Here is a 23,912-nt window from a genome sequence, read left to right as displayed (position 1 = left end):
CACATTTAAGTCAATTTTCACATCTAATTCAATAAACTTAATACAATATAATCTACACGGTGATTAAGTTGAATAGTTTATTCTGTAGAATGTCATAGAATATAAAATATAAAAATACGTAAAAGGATGAATTTGGTCTGTAGGGATACAGTCTAAAATAATTTTCTTACAAGAAAGAACTTATTAGAGCATGATTTAGTCTGAGCAGGGTATGAAGAGAATGAGAGGATCTAAGATCCGCACATGAGGCAATCGTCCCTGTTATTGATTGAGCAGACCAGGGTTTGCATATTCTTCTCCACCTCTCCTAGATCTCCAGCAGCTGCAGGAGAAAGATCAGCATCCTGGAACAATATAACTTGAGAAATAATAAAAGAGGAAATTGAAAAAAATAATCAAAATCGAATTAAGTTTGGAATTCATGGTTGAACAAAAATATTTGAGCAAAACATGTAATATTTATTCAGCTTTATCCCTTAAGTCAGCACTTGAATTAGTTTAGTGTTTTAAAAGGAAATAAAATGTGATGCTTATAAATGCCACCATGCACATTGCACATAACAAATGACGTCTCATTAACCAATTACATCTTTACCTGTTTATAGTCCAAGAAAATTAATATGCGCCAAAAAATTAGCTTTTACCTTCTTAGCGGCGTCAGCAACCTTGATCTTGGATTTGTCGACAGTGAACTGGATAGCTTGAGCAGCCGCCTTCGTTCTTAGATAATACATCCCGGTCTTCAATCCCAACTTCCAGCCGTAGAAGTGCATAGAACTCATCTTACCAAAGTTAGCGTCAGCAATATGAATGTTAAGGGACTGGGATTGATCGATGAAGGCCCCTCTGTCAGCTGCCTGCTCCAGTACGTTCTTCTGACTAATCTCCCAAACGGTTTTGTAAAGATCGCGGATTTTCTTGGGGATTACCTGAAGAAATTAAAGTTTAAAACACGCAAATAATTACACAAAAAAATATAATTTATTTTTTATATCATTTTACTTTTTAACTTCATTAACTTAATTAAAAACTCGCAAAGAAGTAGTCATTGATGCAAATATGAGATAATCGTTAAAATGTTTTTTGTTTATATAAAGTTACCTCGATCTTCTGTATGCTACCGTTGGCGGAGATAATCTCGTTTTTCACGTCATCAGTCCAGAGGTTCAGCTCTGTCAGATCACGAAGAAGATGCTGATTTACAACCTGGAATTCTCCGGAAAGAACTCTAAAAAGATTCAATTATAAAAAGTTGCAAAACGGAAAATAAATTAAGTTAAAATAACATGAAAATAATGACGAACTGAAATACCTTCTTGTGTAGATGTTACTGGTGTAGGCCTCCACGCTCTCGTTGTTGCCCAGAATCTGAGCAGTGGAAGCTGTTGGCATAGGAGCCAGGAGCAGAGAGTTCCTTACACCATGCTTTGCAATCTGGGCCTTCAGCTTAGCCCAATCATGGAGCTCAGTGGGTGTTACTCCCCACATATCATATTGCAGCCTACCCTGACTAACCGGAGAACCAGGATAGGTTTCATAAGTACCCAATTGCTCGGCAAGCTCACAGCTTGCTTCCAGAGCTCCGTAGTAAATAGTTTCAAAGATTTGTTTGTTTAGAAGTTTAGCTTCGTTAGATTCGAATGGGAATCTCATGAGAATGTACGCATCAGCCAGGCCCTGAATACCAATACCAATTGGTCTGTGACGCATGTTGCTTTTCCGTGCCTCCTTAACGGGATAGTAATTAACGTCGATAATTTTGTTGAGGTTTCTGCAGGCAACCTTGGATACCTTCTTCAGCTTCTCGAAGTCATAGGTCTTGTCAGGGTTCACGAACATGTTGACGGCAATGGAGGCTAGGTTGCAGACGGCCACCTCATCAGGGGCGGAGTATTCGACGATTTCTGTGCACAGATTTGAGCATTTGATGGTTCCTAGATTCTGCTGGTTGGATTTTCTGTTACAGGCGTCCTTGTACAACATGTACGGAGTTCCGGTCTCAATTTGGGATTCAATAATAGCATACCAGAGCTGCTGAGCTTTTACAGTCTTCAAGACGCGTCCTTCCTTTTCATATTTCTCATACAGAGCCTCGAACTCGTCTCCCCAAACCTCATGAAGTCCAGGGGACTGGTCAGGACACATTAGACTCCAATCTCCATCAGCCTCTACCCTCTTCATGAAGAGATCAGGAATCCACATAGCGTAGAACAGATCCCTAGCTCTGTTCTCCTCTTTACCATGATTCTTCTTCAAATCCAAGAACTCGAAAATATCTCCATGCCAGGGTTCAAGGTAGATAGCGAATGCTCCAGGTCTCTTATTTCCTCCCTGATCAACATATCTGGCTGTGTTATTAAACACTCTCAGCATAGGAATCAACCCGTTAGAGTGACCGTTGGTTCCGGCAATGTATGACCCATGAGCACGGATACAGTGAACATTGAGCCCGATCCCTCCGGCAGACTTGGAGATTAGAGCGCACTGTTTCAAGGTATCGTAAATACCTTCGATAGAATCCGAGGCCATAGTAAGAAGGAAGCAGGATGAAAGCTGGGGACGGGGAGTAGCGGCGTTAAATAGGGTCGGAGAAGCGTGAGTAAACAGTCTCTGCGAAAGAAGATCGTAGGTTTCAATGGCAGAGTCAATATCCTCTCCGTGGATTCCTACAGCAACTCTCATCAACATCTGCTGGGGTCTCTCCACCACCTTCTTGTTGATCTTCAGGAGGTAGCTACGCTCTAGGGTCTTAAACCCGAAATACTGGTATTGGAAATCACGCTCGTAAATGATGGCAGCGTCAAGACGATCCTTATTCTCCTGGACAACTTTCCTGTGATAGTCAGAGATCATTGGGATTGGTTTAACTGTAGTAGCATGCTTCATGTTGTACAGATCCTCAATGACGTCACTAAACTTCTTCTTCGTCTCTTTATGCAGGTTTGAAACCGCGATTCTAAACAGATGAAAACTTTATATTACCAAAGGTTTGAAGGACTATTATTTATTTGTGGCAAATCATGCTAAAACATACTAATATTGTTGAATTCACAGTTCAGTTAAAATAAAAATAAGCTAAAAAATGTGAAAAAAATACGAGCTTGAGCAATTGATGAAGAGATTTTAAAAGCTTTATACAATGTTCAAAAGCTAATTCTACTATTTACTTCCATTTCTAAAATAAAAAATAGGAATAACCGACTATTGCCGATTTGAGAAAGAAAACTCAAAATGCATGATTTTCAACCGTTTGATATTCTTACCTTAAAAATTCAATTATTTCCCTTGAAAAACAATTATTTCCCCCTTTTCAACTAACATCCATAATATACGACGGACAAAATTATTTGAGGAAATATTTATCCCTGTCTCAATATTACCTTGCAGCTAGAACAGCATAATCAGGATGCCTAGTTGTCATTGTAGCAGCAATCTCAGCAGCTAGGTTATCCAGCTCAACAGTAGTTACTCCAGGATATAGACCATTTATAACCTATAATACAGATATTAAATATCCAGCTCAACAGTAGTTACTCAACGATATAGACCATTCATAACCTATGATACAGATATTAAATATCCAGCTCAACAGTAGTTACTCCAGGATATAGACCATTTAATTTTGATGCGAATCCGGATTCTGGATCCGCACTGGAAAAAATGGATCCGGATCCAAATCCGGAAATTCTAATAATTTTCTTTTTTCGATATTTCAGATTTGGGTTTTGAGAGTAAACTGGGTTTTTATGCAATATTTTTTGCAAGCAAAACGAAAAGTCGATAACCGCAGCGCTCGACCCTGAAAGTATCTTAACCTGACCTTCCCCCCATTCTGTATACGCTCCTTAATCCTAGATTGTCTAACCAACCTTAAGAGTGATGGAGGGTGCATCGATGTACTCCATATCCAGTCCATAGCAGAGCTTCTCAATCCTGGAGGTAATCTTGTCGAAGTGAACGGGTTCAGTTCTCCCGCTCCTCTTCACAACAAATATCTTGCTCAGATTAACCATTCTTAAAACAAATAAAATCTGAAAATAAAATTTTACAAAACAAGGAACAGACAATAATATCTACAAAATAACTCAAGATTACTGCTTATTGATTTATAAAAGTAGATACAATCGCATTAGGACAGTTGACCGTTGACTGAACTAAACTACCACTGAAACGTCTTTATACTATTGAAGGTTCTACGTTCAGTACAGACAGGTGTAAAGGGGGGAGGGGGGAGGAGGTGGCGAGGGGATGGACTGAGGGGCCCCATTTATAGACCTAGACGTAATTATAACACAGAATTGATAATAATTTTAAGATATTGAAGTTCCATGAAAATAAAAGGTTCAGTTGATCCATGCAAGGCCCCCTTCCTCGCTAGTTTTTACAAAAAAAAATCAAGAATCCGCTTCTCTAAAATACAAGGGGTAAGGGCAAAATACGCAAAAAAAATTCGGGCATTTTTTATCTTTCAGAGAGAATAAATGTGCAATTGAAGATTTCAAAGTTGAACAAGAACCCCCTTCTTGGTAGTGTTAGAAAAATTTATGGACACGATCACCATTATAAAAACAACATCAGGCAGTATATTACCGTATAAACAAATGTTCTAATTTGTCAAGTTTCCGGTTGGCTAAGTACTGAAACCTATGATGCTTCCCCCAAGATAACTCTTCATCTTTAAGATCTCTCTTCTCCTCGAATTGAATATATCTTCCCATGTTACAGATGATTAAACCTCTTTGGTAGGGTAATGTTAGAAAACTGGCAGATTACAATTCCCCTTCGTTTTAAATAGAGAAATTTTACCCGAAAATAACCCCAAGCCACCGCTGTAAATCCGTTCTAGATCGGAAAATAACGAAAACTACGGCGCTCTGTAGTGCAGCCTGCAGGTGCAATTAGTAAACAATTGTTGAAGCTGCACTTAGTACTTGCTTCTAGTGACCTGTCAAATGGAAAGGACGGGATAGGACGAAGCGTAATTTAAACTTCCAAACGGACCAATCACCGCAACCATACTCCACTCCAGACAAATAAACGGACGCAATTCAGGATGAAACACGATTAAGGCGGGAAACTCGGCTCTCCCAACTCAACTCCAGTCCCCACCAACACCGAGACAGCTGAACTTGAACTGACGCTGTGACGCATTATTTCGCCCGGCGGATTACTGTTGCCTGCTCTAACTCCTCTAACAACTGTTGAAATCTGAATTTTCCCGCCAGATTTGGGTATTTTTCAGCTGATTCGGGGGAAGTCTCGATTCGTTTGAACAACAGCATTATAATTGATTTATATGGGATCGGATTCGATTTTGTAAAAAACGGGCTCTAGGTCCTCTAGGGGNGGGGGGGGAGAGGGGAGGGAGTACATTAAATCGGCAATTTCACCCTTAACCCAAGGAACAAACTTTTATATAATGACGTCCATCATATATAATTCAATCCATTTTCTTCCTTTAAATTTCATCGATGGCTAAGATGGCTTCTTTGCAATTTCCCCAAATTGAACTCCATTGAAATGAACCAAAACAATTACATTTTCTCGACTTTAACGGACGGAGTCTTATATTGTGTTTCGAACCCAACAATAAATTCTCTGTTTCTCCCTGAACCGACTGAACCAAGCCTTAAATTTTCTCCTTTACCCAACCTTAGTTTCTCCTTGAAACCAACCTTAGTTTCTCCTGGAACCCGACGTTAGTTTCAGTGGCGTACGATAGCATTATAGTATAGGGGATGGGCCACTTTTAGCGCGCGCCAGCGCGTAATAAAAATTTTGTACCCCCCTCCCCCCTCAAAACCCCTTTTATGAAAAAATATTGATACCATTTTTAACTATAGTTGAGTATTCGATCATATACACACTTCCATTGATTTATGTAATTTTATTAAGTGGCATAAGAAAAATATCTATATTTTCATTGTATAATTATAAATAATGATATCAGATATATCTACACTGAAGGCAGTATTGAGCTTTTTTAATGAAACTTCTTTAGTTGAGGGCAAAAGTGAGATTTTTAGGTATTTTTTTATGGGTGCCCCCCTCAGGGAGGGGGCAACCTTAGTTTCCCCTGGAACCCAACTTTAGTTTCTCCTTGAACCCAATCGTAGTTTCTCCTTGAACCCAACCTTAGTTTCTCCTTGAACTAGTTGATCCATGCCTTGAACCCGATCCTTAGTTTCTTCTGGAACCCAACTATAGCTTCTCCTGAAATCCAACTTTAGTTTCTCCTTGAACCCAACCTTAGTTTCTTCTGGAACCCAACTATAGTTTCTCCTGAAATCCAACTTTAGTTTCTCCTTGAACCCAACCTTAGTTTCTCCTTGAACCCAACTTTAGTTTCTCCTTGAACCTAACCTCAGTTTCTCCTTGCACCTAAATTTAGTTTCTCCTTGAACTAGTTGATCCATGCCTTGAACCCATCCTTAGTTTCTTCTGGAACCCAACTATAGTTTCTCCTGAAATCCAACTTAAGTTTCTCCTTGAACCCAACCTTAGTTTCTCCTGGAACCCAACTATAGTTTCTTCTGAAATCCAACTTTAGTTTCTCCTTGAACTCAACCTTAGTTTCTTCTGGAACCCAACTATAGTTTCTCCTGAAATCCAACTTTAGTTTCTCCTTGAACCCAACCTTAGTTTCTCCTGGAACCCACAGTTAGTTTCTCCTTGAACCCAACCTTAGTTTCTCCTTGAACCCAACTTTAGTTTCTCCTTGAACCTAACCTCAGTTTCTCCTTGAACCTAACTTAAGTTTCTCCTTGAACCCAACCTTAGTTTCTTCTTGAACCCAACTTTAATTTCTCCTTGAACCCAACCTCAGTTTCTCCTTGAACCTAACCTTAATTTCTTCTGGAACCCAACATTAGTTTCTCCTTCAAACCAACTTTAGTTTCTCCTTGAACCCAACTTTACTTTCTCCTTGAACCCAAACTTAGTTTCTCCCTGAACCCAAACTTAGTTTCTCCCTGAACCCAAACTTAGTATCTCCCTGAACCCAAACTTAGCTTCTCCTTGAACCCAAACTTAGTTTCTCCCTGAACCCAAACTTAGTTTCTCCTTGAACCCAAACTTAGTCTCTCCTTGAACTTTGTAAGCATTGCAAATTGCATTATAAAATGATAAATTTATTAGGTTTAGTGTCCGATGGCCATAGGGAGGCGGGCATTAGACTAAATGCAAATAAAACTCATTTATTTCAGGTAGAAGTAGAGTATCTTGGACACCTTGTCAGCGCTGATGGAATTGTTTCATTTCTAATCTTAACATTTAGTATTTAGGTAATAATGATTAATCCTACTCTTATCTTTTTTATAGATTATCAAAAGAAAAAATCACAAATAAATAAAGGTTTACTCTAAATACAATAAAAAACTATGAACTTGTTGCTGAATCACATTTTATAAACGACGCATGAATTTTGTTTTAAAAACACATAAAATCGCAATTTATTTTTACATCACAAGAACAAACACCAGAAACAGATAGAGAACATGTAAAGTTAGATTGAAATCCTGAAAACATCATTTTGAAAGTTGTATCACATTTATCATAAAAATTAATAATTCTATACATAGATTAATCAAAATAATAGATAGGACACTAGATGTCGTCTTTAAAGATTTAGGGGGTTTTCGTTCACAATAACCCTGAGACAGAAGCCCAGATGAGTTGTGCGGAGTCGGCGTAGAATTACAAGACAGAGAGAGTCTGTTCTACGCAGTCTGCGCCTAACTCATTCGGGCTTCTGCCTCAGGGTTGTTCACGAAAAATCCCAAAATCTTGAAAAGACGACATCTATTGTCCTATCTAATATTATATTTAATCTACGATTCTATATTTTAAAACACATATAATTCAATTTTTTGCAAAATGATAAGAACAGCTATTCCACTGACCATCAAAATAAGTTTAAAGTCCTATATCATTTGATCATTGGTGAATGGTGAATGGTAATATCACATTTTTTTACGCAATTTTCATAGCTCTTGGATTCAAAGTCAAAATCACACTTTTACATAATCAAGAACAAAACAAGAAATATATGTTTGCTCAAAAAACATGTTGATTATTGAACCCATAAAATCTTTGTATCACAATTATTTTCCTGAATCTTGGTTTCAACCATTAAACGAAATAACAAATTGAAAACAAAATATCACAAATATAACGCCGAAAGAAAATGTGGAATAAGGAATAAAAAGTACACTTTTAAATCTTCGAAAGGCGAACTGAAGATGGTTAATGTTTATTGTATACATACTTGCCATTTCACGCATAAAATATCTAAATAAAATTTTGCAAATAATTAGGATGATAAGTATAAATATATAAAGTAATTAAATGGAATTGGAAACATTGAATTTCACCGCCAGTAAAGAATTTCATACCAGAGTTACGATGTTACCTTTTAAACCTTCATCTGATTTTAAAAAAGATGGATTTGTCTATTAGAAAAACGACAATATCTTCCTCGTTGTTCCTCAGACAAAGGTTTTAGAGTACCGATGTAAATCGAGCATGAAACTCTTCGAATGAAGGTTCACTTGAAATGCGTTGACAGTACTTTTAAGAATGTAGCTGATGAGCTGATGATGTGGCTTGTATAAAGTTAGGATTGAATTAAGCTTCCGGCGGAATAATCCCCTTCTTGATGATGATATTTCCATACAGAGCTGTCTCTCCAGTAGCAACAACAGCATATGCACTCTAGAATTTAAACGAATTTAATTATGTAATTCTATTTCTTTCATTAGAAAATATGTTTGCACATTGGTCATGTTCAATGTAAAATTTACAACTATTATTATTATTATTATTAAAAATCAACCTACACACAAAGACATGACCTGTAGGTTACTATTTAATGAAAACGGGGTTGAGCTCCACCCCTTGCCATGGTGAGTGGTCTTATGGGATCTAATTACATGGAAACTAAAAGAAAGGATGCTGCAATAGCACATTAAGAGGCTGTATATACCGCAAGATTAAGTGGTTTTGGTAAAGGAATTTGAACTATGAACTATAAGAGATTCTTATTTCTATAAAACTGGAAACCTAAAAAAATTAAAGGGGACCCATTTGATTTACGACTTAGACTCGAGATACGATTTGAAATAGTTCTTAAAACATAAAACACGGCCATTGTGCAGTGCAAACAGACACATTTCACTTCACAAGTTGACGTTCAAGCTAATGGTAAAATTATTTACATTTTAGCCTCATCCGATACACGTAATTTTATATTTTCAAATTCATTGAATTTAAAAAGAATATAATGAAACCAGTACAAGGGCGTGACCCCCCCTGCGGGGGGGGGGGGCAATATAAAAAATACCCTGAAACCAGAAGTCAGAACTTCTGTATTGTAAATGTCGGAATGAAGGATTGATCTCCATCTTATGCAAAACTTTGGATTAATTTGAAGTCCAATATCCCGTGATGTTCAAATGTTAGATTAAATTGATTAATCAAGCATTGATTTTGAAAAAGCCCACATTAGATATCGAGATCAAGTGTTCAAGATTAACAATACTCTACACAAAAATTTAAATCTCAGGTTTTTTCCGCTTTAAACTAGTTTTACCTTGGCTTCCTCGTAGAACTCCATTCTTTCAAGAAATCTGGTTTTTACTGGTGTTCCCTCGGAGTGGTCTAAGATACCTAAAAAAAAATAAAATTGTTTTTACTTTCTCTAAAATCTATTTTTAAAATTTTACCAAACTACATAATCAACAATTTTTTATCATGATCCAGAACTTAAATCAAAACAAAACTTTTTCTATCTAGAGCCAACAAAAATAAGATTTTTTTAATTTGTATGAATACTATTTCAATAGTGAGTAGGACTCAGTCCTATAGGTGAACAGAATCGACTCAAACAATACATCGCGATAAACACTGCTATGGTCGGCAGCTCCCGGCTTTTCATGGCTCACAGCTGGCTTATCAAAATCCAAAACCCAAAATTATAACTTATTATTTCCGACACTCCATTACTTTCCTAAAATGATCATTTGGAGTAGCTAGTGAACCACACAGGAGCTTGAAACTTTTAGTGAACCACACAGGAGCTTGAAACTTTTTGTGAACGGAATAAGTTAAATGCATTTTTCTATTTTACTTTTGGTCAATATGCTCTTATTGGTCATTGGTATATTGGTAATAAGTAACGACCAATGAGAGGTTGAAAACTAACTTGATCAGAATACAAGAGAAAAATAAGTTAAACCTGTTCTGTTTATAAGTTTCAAACTCTAAATTCTATGTTTTATATTTTCGAGCATACTTTGATAAACCTCCCAAACTGGAGGCTTCTCCATTCCCTGGTTCTTGTCCATGTTGACAAGGTCCATGAGGATAACGGGGGCGTAAACGTAGGTGTCCAAGGGAACGAGCTTGCAGACAGCGGTCAGTAGGTCCGGGATAGTGTGTCCATCAGCTCTAATCTTGACAAAAGAAAATTTTACAAAAATCAGTAAAATTGTTTTTAGATTAAATTTATTTGATAAAACATCACAAGAGATTATTAAATGGACTGTAAATGCAATTAAAAGTAACCTTAATTCAAAGATTGGTATGTCCAATTCACTACGGTACCATTTAGAGCATTGTAAGATCAAGAAAGCATTATGTCCTTCACCTTATCTTTTTAATTGCAATTTGTCTATTCTTCAGAAATTGTCAGGATCAAACACTTTTCAAGCAAGAAAAACGACCTTTAGCTGTATCCTTGTTAAATCTTATTTGATCAATAATGTGGAAGATATCGTCGTTTTCAAGGGGTATAGCTTTGTAAATTGGACACACCACTTAACTATCATTAGAAATTATGATTATAAAGAAGACACTTCGAAAAATGCTTCAGCACAGAACTTAATCTGGCAATTTGGGCGGCTTAAGTCTTCCGCCCCGCGTACATCCTTGAAATCATCTCTGGATTGTTCAGTAGATTGACCCATCCAACATCTCAGAACAAAACCCTTTAGCTTATAACTTAAAATTTCCCTTTCTTATTTAACATTACAACTTTGTTTTACAGGATCTTACATTTTGATTTTGGTTTCAACAGTAACTCTGACATTAATACCTACAATGTCTACATTCCCTTAAACTATAAATTAATTAAAAAGCAGAATGCAAGATAAAATATTTGTTGTAAGCCTCAAATTCGAAGATTACAGTTTTGTACCTCTTTCGCCCGACCAGCAGCACAAACAGAACTGACCGGAAAGTTGGCGTCAGCTAAAACCAATCTAACGGATAAATAATTGAAAGAAATTGTTCACCTCCTCCCTGGAAATCTTTAAATCCACTAATCCACTGTTAAAAATCAAATATAAGGGACTTGAAGTTCCCCCCACTCTATATTTTTGCCCTAAATTTTCCTAGGAGGGGATATTCCCCCAAGTTGATCTTCAAATTGAAGAAAATACACATCTTTCCCGTATGTCCGTAGCACGAAAAAAAAAATTTATATCGTCTATATTCCCTTTCTTTCTTAACACGAATAGTCTGGAGATTTCCAAAACTTGAAAAGATTTTAAATTGTAAGTTCTGTAAGTATTGGTCTCATCTACAAACTTGTGAAAGATCACAGTCCTTGGATTAAATCGGTTTAAAATAATTCAGTTTTGACGGGGGAAAGGACTTACTAAAATTAATCGAGTTTGAAGACTTATTCTTTTAAGATTATCAAATATTAGGCATGCATGTATTGTGAGAATTGTGACGTTTAAATACTTGAATGGCACTGAGTTTATATGAAGCAAAACAATTGTTTAATATTTTCTTTCGACATTTTAAAAAAACTTACAAGTCTCCATGTCCCATACTACTAAGTGCATGAAGAAGATCAGGGCTTATTATATCTGGAATACCCTTAAGACGACCCATTATCTCTGAAACTTGAGTAATTGATTGATCAAGAGGAGATACAGAATTCAATAATAAGTTAATTTATTCTAACAAGAAATGCAGTGTACATGTTTGGAACATTTATCAAAAATTGAATTGTTAAATTAATAGGGTTTGATTTAAAAACATCTCATTACAATGATGATTTAAGTACATAAAATACATTTCAGGGTACAGACGTCCTACCCTGTATTGTACTTATTCAACCGGGAATTAAAAATCTACTTGCAGCCATTCTATCATTTTATAAAGTTAAAAAAAAATTTCCTGTATTTAAGATTATTACAAAAAAAGTTAAGCTAACTTCTGAAATATAAATTCCATTTGTCATTATTTTAAATTTTAAGCTATAGTAATCTTTTACATAGTTTTAAGGGTAAATAAAAATACTTCGATGTAAGAAATTATTTTACAGTATCATTTGTAAAAAAGAGAATTAAATTAGGTTATTATTTACACCGAACCCGGCTTCACTGTTTTCTGATCAGAAAAGAAAGTATTAGGCTTGAGATAACTGAGAAACTTTCCGAACAGTTCGAGTTTTGTATGTTCAAGGTACTGAAGTAAAGTTTTTATTTGTCTTGGATCATGTTTCTGGTTCCTCTTCACCGTCCTGATCACTCTCTCCGTCATAATACTCTCCGTTGTGCTCTGTCTTCAAGAAATCCATCAACTGGGGCTTCTTATCCGGATCCTCTTCCGGCTTCGGTCGGTTTTTCATAAATCCGTGAAATCCGTCAGGCACGTCGTGCATTTGTACACTGGGTGCACCGGCTAACAGGTCTAGTTGACGTTCAATCGTTTCCACGATTGCCTGGAGGTATGCGGAGCTGTTAGCGTTCTCCATCCTAGGGTTTACTTCCGGATGAAGGGTAAAGTCGGGACTGAAGTACTCGAAGTACTCTGTGTACGGGAGTTCGTTGGCGAGATCCTCCTCGCAGCAGATACTCGTCTCATAGGCCCAGAGCCGGGCCACGTTCCTCACAGTATACCCTCCACCACCCAGTAGCATGAGGGGGATATTAAACTTCTTCATGAACTCAACACATTTACCGTGCCCTCTACACCAACAAATATTAACCCAGCGCAAAATTCAAATGGCCATGAGGATATTGAAATTTTAATTTTTGTGCCTTTTTATTTTAACGCTGAAGCAAAAGTTTAGTTCTTTTAGTTCTCAAAAAATTATTTTCTACTTGTGCACATTCTTTAACCGGATTTGAATTGTAAAGGTGAAAGTTACTGAATAGTTAACTATTGAAATTGTTCCCTCCCGAAAACATTTGAGATTAGACTATATGATCTGGCAGTTCATATTTTTTAAACTATCTACTTAGTTGAAAGGAAAACGGCCAATTTTGTGTTGAAACCCTATCAATTTATTGGATATCTATAATTTTAACAAATAATATTGGATTAAACCTGATCTAATTTTTAGCAGGGCGATCATTCTGCATGGAACATTGTAATGGTCAATGGAACTTTTCTTTTAAATTCTTATTTGAAAAATGTTTTGAGTTTCATTTTGATAAAATATTGAAAAATAAGTTGTATAATATTGTTCCTAGTGCTAAGATTAAAGCAACCTAACCGATCCCCTGATAATGAATCAGCTCCACACTGTAGAACAACTACATTTGGTCGGTAGAACTCCATAACCTGGAAATTATACATAAGGTTACCAACGAAGAATGACACTTTACTCCCGACCTAGAACTGTTTAAAAGGTGGGACATTGTTTAAAGGAATTGAGTTATTGCCAATCTTAATGAGAAGTTTCTTTCAAAGATATAAACAATTAAGTTCGGTCGATAGAACTCCATAAACTACAAATCAAAGTTGAACAATTATTAAATAAAATGGTAAAAACTTTGAAAACTCCTTTCAAGGTAAATATCTTGCTAACTATAATTATGATTTTTTCGTAGCTTTCAGGAAATAATTTATAATTGCACTTTCACTTGCAAACTGTAAATAATTTTTAGATTCATAATTCATAAACGCAGACACTATTCCAAATGGTGCCAGTATGAAGTCTAAACTAAAATATTTTAGTCAGGAGTACGCCTTTTGCAATGCCGACACAAGTTTAGATTTCACAAATCTCCCCCCCCCCCCCAGTCCCTTCCAATGTATCTGTACCTTCTGCATGATTGGCTGGAAGACAAACTCGTAGGACATATCGTCCATCCCCTCCTTGAGAGGTATATTTACACTATAGCATCGTCCACTGCCCGCCCCGGTCTCGTACATGTGCCCGGTCCCAGGGAAGAAATTCCCGTATTTATGAAAAGAAACGGTCATCACACGATCCGTCAGATAAAACGCTTCCTAGAAAACAAAAAAGAATTAGAGGTAAACTGAAAAAAGAATAATGTATATGTATTATGTATTCCTTGTATATTGCTAACAACTTGCCAATATTGTTAACTTGGTGTTTCATGCTTGATGTATGATTTGTGAATTTCTATTAAATATGTGCTTAATTATTAATCCAATCTTAGTTGTATTTAATAATTTAATGAATAATAGATTTTAAAAAAAATGAAAACTTTAGAATTGTGGACGTTGAAATCAATGCTTGATCTCCTCTTTTTATTAATCTTAATATTCATTTAATCTTACATTAATACCCAGGAAAGTATCTAAAATGCAACCAATCAGAGTGTTGATTATAGAAACCGAACAGCCAATCAGAAGCCGAGAAATTTTGAAATTTTACGGGCAATCAGAGAACTCTTGTTTGTCGGAATCCAGCCAGAAGGGATATCCAAAAGAGAGGATTAAGAAGAAAATCAAAAGTGTCCACAGGCACAGTGGATACAGAGATTTAGCAATCATCATTAAAGAAATATAATTAAAGAGTTTTCAGCTAAGTACATAAAAATGTTCGTTAGTATAAAGCTTAACCTGAACACCATCTCCATGATGAATATCTATATCTATATACAGAACCCTGCCGTGGTATTTGAGAAGTTCTAAGATAGCGACCACAATATCGTTCACGTAGCAGAAACCACTAGCTTCAAACTTCTAAAAAAAAGTTTATCAGTAAATTTAATTTCAACCTAGTTCAAGAAAAAAATTGATCCCTTTTTTACACACAGTTTTATTTTAGGCGGAATCAAAGAATGGATAATTCTCAACATTTAATTTGGAAAATTGTAGGTAGACCCAGAGTCATTTTAATTTTACTAGTTCTGTATCTAAAGAAAAAAATTCTTGCTTGCTGAAATGTAGTTGAAATAATTATTCCTAGTTCAAAACTTCAAATTCAGCTCAATAATTCAAAAATGTACGTCAATGTTTTAAAGTTATTACTAACGATTGTCTAATAGAGAAAAAGATATTAATTGAAAATAAATCTGCAACTTTCTACTTATCCCGAAATGCATTTCCGAAGTGAGCTAATTAAATAGTCTGCATGATAAAAAGGAATCCTTTCGTAAAACATAATCAACGTCAATAATCAATACAACAAACTCGTTTTTTATTTGATTAATTGTTGACGTACTTTTGCATGATGTAATCCACCACTCCAGTTTATTGCAATATCAGCAGCTTCTGTATTTAGCTTTTCGGCAGCTTCTAGGCTAGCTCCTGTATACCTTAACAGTAAAGCTACACATGAAGTACATACAAGTAATGTTAAAAAAAAAAAAATTTCAAATTAGAGATGCTATATACCAAAGATGCTATATAGGACCACACTGTAGCTCCTGTTATAATCCTACCTGGATTTCTAGGAGTCAACATAGAAGTAAGAAGAAGTAAGTAAGAAGTAAGAAGAGATGATTAAAATTAAGATTTGATTTGGGAAGGGAAAAATGGTCGTTGATAAATATGATGAAGTACGGAAATTATGGTAAATGAACATCTTTCTGAATATTTATGTTGATTGTTTGTATCCAATGAACGTCAAAACCGCTGAACCGACCGGGCTCAAATTTTACGTAGGACATGACCCCAGAAAAAGTCATTATAGGTCGTTAGAGGTCATTAGAAGGTCAAACACTGGATTCGTTGCTGCTACTGTATTCCTGGGGTTCCTAGCTTTTAATTGATATGCATAAAGCCATTGTTAAAACATTTTCATTTTTGGTTCCCTACATCAAACATGCCAACTCCACCATCCTCTTTTCAAATAAAAAAAGTCCCCCGATGGAAACAGCAAAATCTTCAAAATCTTAAAATTGTTCTTGTTTAATATTGTTCACAGGTAAAATAATCTATAAACAGAAAAAAAGCCTTGTATTCTCAGTAAGGTCCAGCTGACCTACCTTGAACAGAATTCATACAACCCATCGAATACTGGACAATCTGCAGCTCCGACATTGTAGTGGGTTAAACTCTTGTTAAAACTCTGAATATTCGCTGGATTCACTTTCTGCAGAAACTCAATATACTCCTCAGAATGAAACCTAGAAATAAAGGTTTTAAAAAAAGATAAGAAAAGGATCTAAAAACTCTCCCATCTTATAGAGAGCCCAGACCGCCATGAATCCTCAGCTGTTGTCTTTCTACTCAACAGTAGATATCAGTAGATAATAATAATAATAATAATAAGGGTAGATCTGAAAAGGAGGGCAAATCAAATCAGATTATTAGGTAGTATGTACAGTGTACACCCTACTCCTATATCTCAAACCAGAAGTGACTTCACTCAATTCAGAATGTTACTTTGATACGTCTTAGATAATTATTACATAATCTCTTTCTGATAATTTCAAAACCGAAGAATTTTTAAAATTATTATCTCTAACTTGTAATTAAGAACATCTATTAAAACGGACGTAAATAATTCACCATATTAAAAGTCACAGTTTACAACCAGTAGTTTAATTTAATTTTAATTAATTTTACTTTTAATACTATGAACTATATCAATTTATGACTTTAACGAGTTGTGCAATGTAAAACACCCATTTCACTGAATAAATGATTTAATAAGTTGCTAGTAAAACTATTTTGCTTTCTAACACAGTAAATACACTTAAATGTTGCTTTAATGTCGTCTTTTATCCCACAGTTTTCTTGTTCTTCCTGCATATTAATATAATTTGTCTAAAATATATGGAAATTCGTAATTGATAATTATTTGGTATCAATGTCATGGGGAAAGTGCATAAGTCATCTGACGTAAAATTATTTGAAAAAAGTTTACCGAGGGGGAGGGAGGGGGGTTAATATATATATATATATATATAAATGGGCCACTGTTGAAAATTAGTTCACCTTGTCATGTCTGGTCCACTAGCAATGTAGGGCTGAAAGATCTGCATTTTCTTGTGTAAACCATAGTTTAGTACGAGGGAGTGAGTTACCGATAACCTTGAATTAATAGGATAAATAGAAACCATCCTACAAGATAACATACAAAACAAAATCTTAAAAACAATTTTGTTTTTATTATTTTATTATTTTCTCATTTTAGTTTTGTAAAAGCATAAAGTAGGACTAATTCATTAATTGCAAATACAACTTTTAAAGAATAAGTCTATTGGTAAACAGATTGGTAATAAGGATAATAATGAAATCATCCCAAAAATATTTCTCCTTCGCAAAATGTTCAGGTTTTTAATCTCCAAGTTCCCACTCTAGGACAACAAATATTTAAAAAAGAAAAATTTAAGATCAAATTGCAATTTTTTCACCCTTTTGTTACTTTTTTAACTAAAAATCATGTAATTTAGCCAATTCAGGGAATAAACACCTTCAACAAATTTCGCTCCTCACAAGCATATCTTACACTTGGAAGGGGGAGGGGAATAAGTCTCAATAGGGGAGGAGGGGGAGGGGGAATGATTGAATACTGCAGTATAATGATCAGGGGGCTCAACAATATTTATTTTCAATTTGAAAGATTGTACCGGGAAACTACATTTTATCTATTTAAGTCGACCCACTCAAATTAGAATCTCAAACCAAGCTAAGAACATTCCCGTGGGTCTCCCGAGTTCCCCAATCAAAATTTTAGGCAAATCAGTCCAGGGGTTCCCAAGTTATGATCGGACAAACAAAAAAGAACAGACAGACAGATTGACAGACAGACAAACAGAGATTACAACTTTATATTTATAGATACTTAGTCAGACAACGCTTTCGAGGGTACTTTTGTGAATCGGAAATGTTACTCTATCAATGGAGGATTATTTAAATTTACATTTACAGTCCGTTTAAGCTATTTCTGAATTATTAATACAAAGAACTAATTAGATTAATATCGAGTTTTAAATCCAACCTGTGAGGTTTCATAGGATGCATCGGTCCGTAATGAAAGTTCCCTACATCCGGGTCATAGAAGTACGCTACGCGTGGTTTGCTGTGACTCATCCCAGCAGACATTTTTCTGAAATATTATTAAATCTATCGGACATGACTATTACCTAACATAATTAACGCTAGGATTTTTAAAACAATTAAAGAAAAAACATTTTCACAGGTTCCGGTATTCAAGTAAACTTTAGAACTCATAAAAATTTCGTTGTCTATTAAGAATCGTCAGAGACGAAAATCTTTTTAATTATTGCTTCAAAAATAGAAACAGGTTCGGTTTCTTCACTCATCTCATCGATTTCTGGTTCCTTGAAGTACTCAGCTATGCTGAGTATTGTAAAGGTTGAAATGGTTACGATTAGAATATTCTGTTGAATTCCAAAATGGTTGAGAGAACCGTCAGGATGATTTAAATACGGAAATATTTTACGGTAGATTGTTCCGTCCCCTCGTCGTCGATAACAATTCCTAGCAGAGGTTGACAATCCTCCATAGGATATTCTTGAGGATCGTCCTAGGACGGACAAAGTTGATCCTATCATATCTGAATCCTGAGTTGGATCTAAGCTTGAATCTTGGCTCTGTCAATTAGTTCTGATTGAAGTTTGACCTCGCGTTTCCAAGCCTGTGTGTGTGTATAATCAAAGTAGATCATGGACCAACAGGTTCCTCCGATAACCAGGGAAGGGATTGAACGCTTGAAGTGCCAAAGAAATTTAGACGCTCCAGCCGCGGGGGCCATTATCTCTGAAATATAATTATATGAACTAACAATATCTTAGTTCTTCTCGTGAGTAATATTTAACATTATTCTTTAATTACAACAGAACAGTCAGTGAAGTTAGGCTTTGTAGTATGCCTTGTAAACTTTTTACATAAAAAGATATCAACATTGTTTCATCAATATTGTTTCTAATGTTTTAAAATGCATAACTATCAATTTTTAACCCTTCCTTGTCGCTGAAAAATCGCATATCCGACATTGTCTGTTCCACTTCTAGTTCACGCACTCGCTCACTCATGGCTTTAAACTTAGGCGCTCCCTGCGGCGGAAACTTGAACCTCGGTCCGAAATTGAATTTAATATGCGCCTGTTTAAAGAGCCCGGCGGCCGGGTAGTATTCACCCCTGTAAATATCCGTGAACGCCACCCCTAGGCTCTTCCCGTTCAAGAAATAGGAAATCTTGGATCCCTCCAGGGGCTTCAGGGCCTTCAAGTTCTCCTGCATCTCGTCCTTTTCCTCGTAGTACAGGTGGGATTTAAACTTTATCAGGGGTTTATCCTGGTAGTAATGGAACCATATTCATAACCAAACAAAGCAACCTCTGGATAGTGCATAGGCGGGTCCTAAATTTAGAGTAAATTGTGAGTTTTGTTTGCATCATCTCTGCTTTATATTTGAATAAAAATATAAAAATTGAATTATCCCTTGAAACTTAAAAATAACAAAAACAGAACCACCACAAAAAGGCTTGATATCCATTTCAATGAAAAATTAAAGCTTTTTTTAGAGAGAAATACGTTTTTTACAGTTTCTGGTTGATACTTTGCCCTGGTGATAGTGGATGCGGATACATGGATCCGCATATTTTTGAGGATCCGGATCCAGTAAACCAAATGTTGCAGATCCAACGGATCCGGAACTGGATCATAAGCACTGGTGTTAAATTTATTAAATGAATATTAAATATATATGCGGAATTTTCATTAATTGTGAATATGATTCTCCCTTGCAGGTTGGAGGTAGGTAATCAATTCCTTTAGTCTCCGGCATCTCCAGGAGACAACCAACCACGTCCCCCTGCCCGTATCCGTCCGAGTAATGTTTTCCAATACTATCATGGAACTTGGTTCCCTTCCTACTCCTAGAATACACAAGATTAGCAAAATTATATTCCATATATTAAGCTTTGGGAAGAAATAAGATTAATTAGAACTAAAACTTTAACGAACAAGCGATAGAAACTAAAAAATCTAACAGAGAAAGGAAAAAAAAATGTTTTTTGTTTTTTGGGGGCGGGGGCGGAGGGAAATAATAGAGATGAAGATTTTTCATAAATTTTTTCTCAGAAAACAGCCACAATTTAAATGTATACATAGACTGGGAAATAGATGTGGTAATTGGATGGAAAAGCGTCATAATCATACTTTTTTACCCTAAGAAAAAAATAGGCTGAATTGTTAGGAAATTTGGTAGATTACAAAATTTAGAAAATGAAAATAATTCATTTGAATTTGTTTTTTTTCGTAAGAAAAGCATTAATTTGAATTTTCAATCTGTATTAAAGGTGTTTTTTTTTCGTAAGAAAAGCATTAATTTGAATTTTCAATCTGTATTAAAGGTATTTTTTTGCTTGAAAAATCCTCCCTTCTCACAATCTTCTCTTTTTAATATGTTAACTATTTTGGAGTTTTCATCGCTTAATTTGGGGAGAAAATAAATTAATTTTTGGGAAAATTGAAGTTTGATTGCTGCAGTATTAATATTACACCCCCCCCTTCCCTCATCCTTCAAAGATCAAAGGTAATTCTTGTAAATATACCACTTTCCTAGGTGAATTCTGTTTGTTTGTTTACCTACAGGAATATCCGAACTTGTCAAATCCAAGTGGAGCTTGAAGATTTCCGTTCTTCTGCGCCCAACCTATCCTTACAGCCGTTCCTTCAGGTAAATCCGCAACACGGACCTCAAAATACCATTTCCCTAGGATAGGATATTGTAGAGGATATATAGATTGTCTCCTCAGAACAACCCCCAAAAATAAATTTCGCTCTGCGCAAGCATATACAACTTCTGGGGAAAAATGATTTTCTAAAGGGGGGGGGGGGGGAAGAAAAATATATTTTCGAAAACCATTAATGCCTTCGGGAACTATGTGACGTCATTCGCACGGATTGTTTCTGTACAGTGTATATTAATGATTTAATGAAAGTGAATCTTATACCTTTTTTAACTCCGTGTGTAGCTCTAGCTGTACAGTAGAATTTAGCCCCAGTTAACCATAATCTATCATCGGATACTGTAAGCTGAGGAGCTCGGTCCTAAACAACAAAATAATAATAAATTAAACTTGAAAAACAGTAATTTTGATAGAAAATAAACTAGAATTTCATAATCCCTTCGTAAATGTCAAAAAGTTTAATTCATTAGAGCCGCTGAAAATTTAGAAAAAGTATTGATTATTCACCAACACACTAAATGTTCTCTCTTTTTATTCTAACGAATATCTCTTAAAAATCTAATTTCTGCGGATTATTTATTTTTCCATTTCAGCGAATAAAACCTTAACAAAATTTATCCGCTACGCGCAAATATATGGAGGGGGGGGGGGGTGATTTCGAAAGGGGGCGGGAAATAATTTTTTCAAGAAAATATACACCCGGCCCTCCCTTCTGGTGGGAAAGTATTCTTAAAAGAAGCAACAAAATAATACTAAATCAAACTTGAAAAACTGTAATTTTGATATAAAAAACTAGAATTTCATAATCACTCGGAAAATCTCAAATATTTTCATTTATTTCATTATCTAAAAATTTAGATAATTTTTGCAAAAATTAAATGGATTATTTACAACACCAAAAAAAGTCTCTTTTTTTATTCAAAGAATTTTTTTGAACATTTACTTTCTGGTGGGAAAGTAATTTTAAGGGAAACAATTATTCTTCAAATATATGTAGGTAGATCAGAGAACGTTATTGAACTGGGAATGGAAAGTTAATCGCTAATTTTTTAGTGTTGACAGGAGGACAAGATAGCGCTTTAAAAAAAGTTAAACTGTTCATAATTCAACAAATGAAAAATGAAAATTTAGGACACAAAATGGCAGGAGCCTGGAGGGGGGGGGGTTAACATTTCAACACAAACTCCTAAGTTTACAACAAAAGATTTAACTATTCACCTGCAGAGCCAAGAGAACTGATTCTGGTGTAACAACTCGACAGAGGAAGGGGGGAATAGGTTTCCCAGCCATATCTTGACTCTCATCAAACTCCTTAATAATAATAATAATTAAATAATAACAGTAAAATTTATCAAATTAAAGACTAAATTAAAAAGAGTATTTAGAATTTCAAAGCTATAAAGTACAAAATATAATTAAGTTTGACAGTAAGTACATTTTATAGCTTAGTAATCTCAATTTTAAAGGATTTCAAAGGATGGTCGGTTCAATGGGTTCATTACAAAGAATAAAAGACAACAACAAAATAAATTAATTAATAATTGAATCAGATTAAAAGTTAAAACTCAGATAAAAACAAATAATTTTAAGACAAATGATTAAATTATTGCATGTACAGCTTGAACCATCCACCTAGGAGGGTCTATACATACTGATCCAAGAATGCATCCAGTTGGTCAGACACATATCGGACTTATGCATTGTGGATTTAGGGATACTATACTAATTTTACATAAAATTTTAAATTAGAACGAAATAAGAATCGAAATTAGAACTGGACCTTAAATTAAAATTATCCCAAATCCCGCGCAACCATTCCTAATGCAAGTTCAGAAAAAATTAAAAATGGAATATCGAAAGGCAAGTTATTTTTCTTTTTGATTCTTTTTAACCCGAAAATCATTTATTTTCCCCATTTCAGCGAAAAATAATTTTCCGCGCAAACTTATGTAACATCTGAGGAAGAAAAAATTATTTTCTAAAAATTATTTTTTTGAAAATAAAGTAGGAGGATTTTTTTAAAAGAAATTAATCTTCTAAAGTTAAAGGACCATTGTTTGCACCTGTCTACAGGGAGCATGTGGGTCAGGTTCCGCCAGAACATATCTGTATCCATCCCGGTTAAACGGATGCTCTTTAGGATATCCGTTCGGTGGTAGAGGTGGACAAGCTAGTTCTCCTTTAGTTTTCTTCCCGCCCGGACCAGTGTTTTCAAGTTTTCTTTTCGTCCCTCGTCCTCGACCTGTTCCGCCATCTTTAAAATCCGACATCTGAAATTTTAACAATAGAAAATTATCACAGATTTAGAACATTCCTTTCGCCTGTTTCCTCTCGGCCCCAGCCCGGTGTCCTTTTCCTTTGTTTGCGTTCTTCCGAGCTCGGTTTATCAAAACCTGTTTATCTTGACCTTGACCTTTAGGTTTACCAACAACATCACGAGCAGACTGATACTGCTGCTGCTGCTGCGCGGCTGGTTTTCGCGCATTTCTACTCATTTTCTCTTGCCGCCTTCTCTCATTTTCCTGGCGGATTTCCTCGGGGTTTCTGGCAAAATTCATCGGTTTTCTACCAAAGACTCCTTCCTCCTCATCTTCCTCATCGTCATCATCCTCATCGTCTTTCTCTTGAACAACGCGAGGTATTTTACCCCCACCTAGTGCGACTGGTAGTACGAACTGTCTCCCTCCGTCGTCCCTGCTATCTGGTTCCTCTTGTCCCACAGCTACATCATCATATGTATCATCATACTCATCCTTCATATTAGAAATAATTATATTTTTTAAAACCAAGAGATCAAAACTTATGTAAGAATGTCGTTAATTTTGAACGCTTGATTTCGATATCCAATGCGGGCACTTTAATATTTTAGGATCAATGCTTGATCCCTCAAATATAGAGATCCCTGCAGGGTATTACCATCAGTGAATAAAGAATAGGAAGTCACAGTGGATATCTTACTTACTTGACAAAGATCAAGCGTTTAAAAACTAGCTTTTGGAAATGTTTAAAATTTCATAGAGACAATTTTTAATTCG

General features: G+C 35.5%; 5 protein-coding genes across 6 annotated transcripts in view; all 5 read right to left on the bottom strand.

Moving 5' to 3' along the window:
- Positions 1-63: 63 nt before the first annotated feature.
- Positions 64-5,004, bottom strand: LOC111696462 (ribonucleoside-diphosphate reductase large subunit). Its single transcript, XM_023466072.1, has 7 exons — positions 4,591-5,004; positions 3,870-4,014; positions 3,381-3,493; positions 1,313-2,956; positions 1,102-1,228; positions 645-929; positions 64-344 (listed from the first exon to the last, which is right to left on the bottom strand). Exons 1-7 carry the CDS (start codon positions 4,716-4,718, stop codon positions 231-233), a joined length of 2,556 nt encoding a protein of 851 aa, XP_023321840.1. The 5' UTR covers positions 4,719-5,004; the 3' UTR covers positions 64-230.
- Positions 5,005-7,117: 2,113 nt separating this feature from the next.
- LOC111696435 (fucose mutarotase) lies at positions 7,118-11,911 on the bottom strand. The gene is made up of 5 exons (XM_023466037.1): positions 11,819-11,911; positions 11,195-11,258; positions 10,292-10,451; positions 9,590-9,666; positions 7,118-8,712 (listed from the first exon to the last, which is right to left on the bottom strand). Exons 1-5 carry the CDS (start codon positions 11,896-11,898, stop codon positions 8,626-8,628), a joined length of 468 nt encoding a protein of 155 aa, XP_023321805.1. The 5' UTR covers positions 11,899-11,911; the 3' UTR covers positions 7,118-8,625.
- LOC111696432 (histone deacetylase 3) lies at positions 11,910-18,852 on the bottom strand. Its single transcript, XM_023466033.1, has 8 exons — positions 18,161-18,852; positions 17,155-17,250; positions 16,200-16,340; positions 15,434-15,527; positions 14,830-14,952; positions 14,062-14,250; positions 13,484-13,578; positions 11,910-12,980 (listed from the first exon to the last, which is right to left on the bottom strand). The coding sequence occupies exons 1-8, from the start codon at positions 18,262-18,264 to the stop codon at positions 12,506-12,508; spliced, it is 1,317 nt and encodes a 438-aa protein (XP_023321801.1). The 5' UTR covers positions 18,265-18,852; the 3' UTR covers positions 11,910-12,505.
- Positions 18,853-18,941: 89 nt separating this feature from the next.
- Positions 18,942-23,159, bottom strand: LOC111696433 (set1/Ash2 histone methyltransferase complex subunit ASH2). Its single transcript, XM_023466034.1, has 6 exons — positions 22,941-23,159; positions 22,096-22,188; positions 21,142-21,238; positions 20,774-20,900; positions 19,926-20,061; positions 18,942-19,478 (listed from the first exon to the last, which is right to left on the bottom strand). The coding sequence occupies exons 1-6, from the start codon at positions 23,145-23,147 to the stop codon at positions 19,116-19,118; spliced, it is 1,023 nt and encodes a 340-aa protein (XP_023321802.1). The 5' UTR covers positions 23,148-23,159; the 3' UTR covers positions 18,942-19,115.
- The window catches only part of LOC111696429 (activating signal cointegrator 1 complex subunit 2), a 74,596-nt gene continuing 73,830 nt past the window's right edge, over positions 23,147-23,912 (bottom strand). For both annotated transcript variants that reach the window (XM_023466030.1, XM_023466031.1), the window contains exon 8: positions 23,147-23,630. In XM_023466030.1, the coding sequence (XP_023321798.1) occupies positions 23,181-23,630 (450 nt within the window). In that variant the 3' untranslated portion in view covers positions 23,147-23,180. The remainder of the gene's footprint in view (positions 23,631-23,912) is intronic.

Source organism: Eurytemora carolleeae, unplaced genomic scaffold, assembly GCF_000591075.1.
Source record: "Eurytemora carolleeae unplaced genomic scaffold, Eaff_2.0 scaffold6, whole genome shotgun sequence".
Classification (NCBI taxonomy): Eukaryota; Metazoa; Arthropoda; class Copepoda; order Calanoida; family Temoridae; genus Eurytemora; species Eurytemora carolleeae.
Note: the sequence above shows the minus strand (reverse complement) of the source record. Positions and strands in the feature narration are given on the sequence as shown.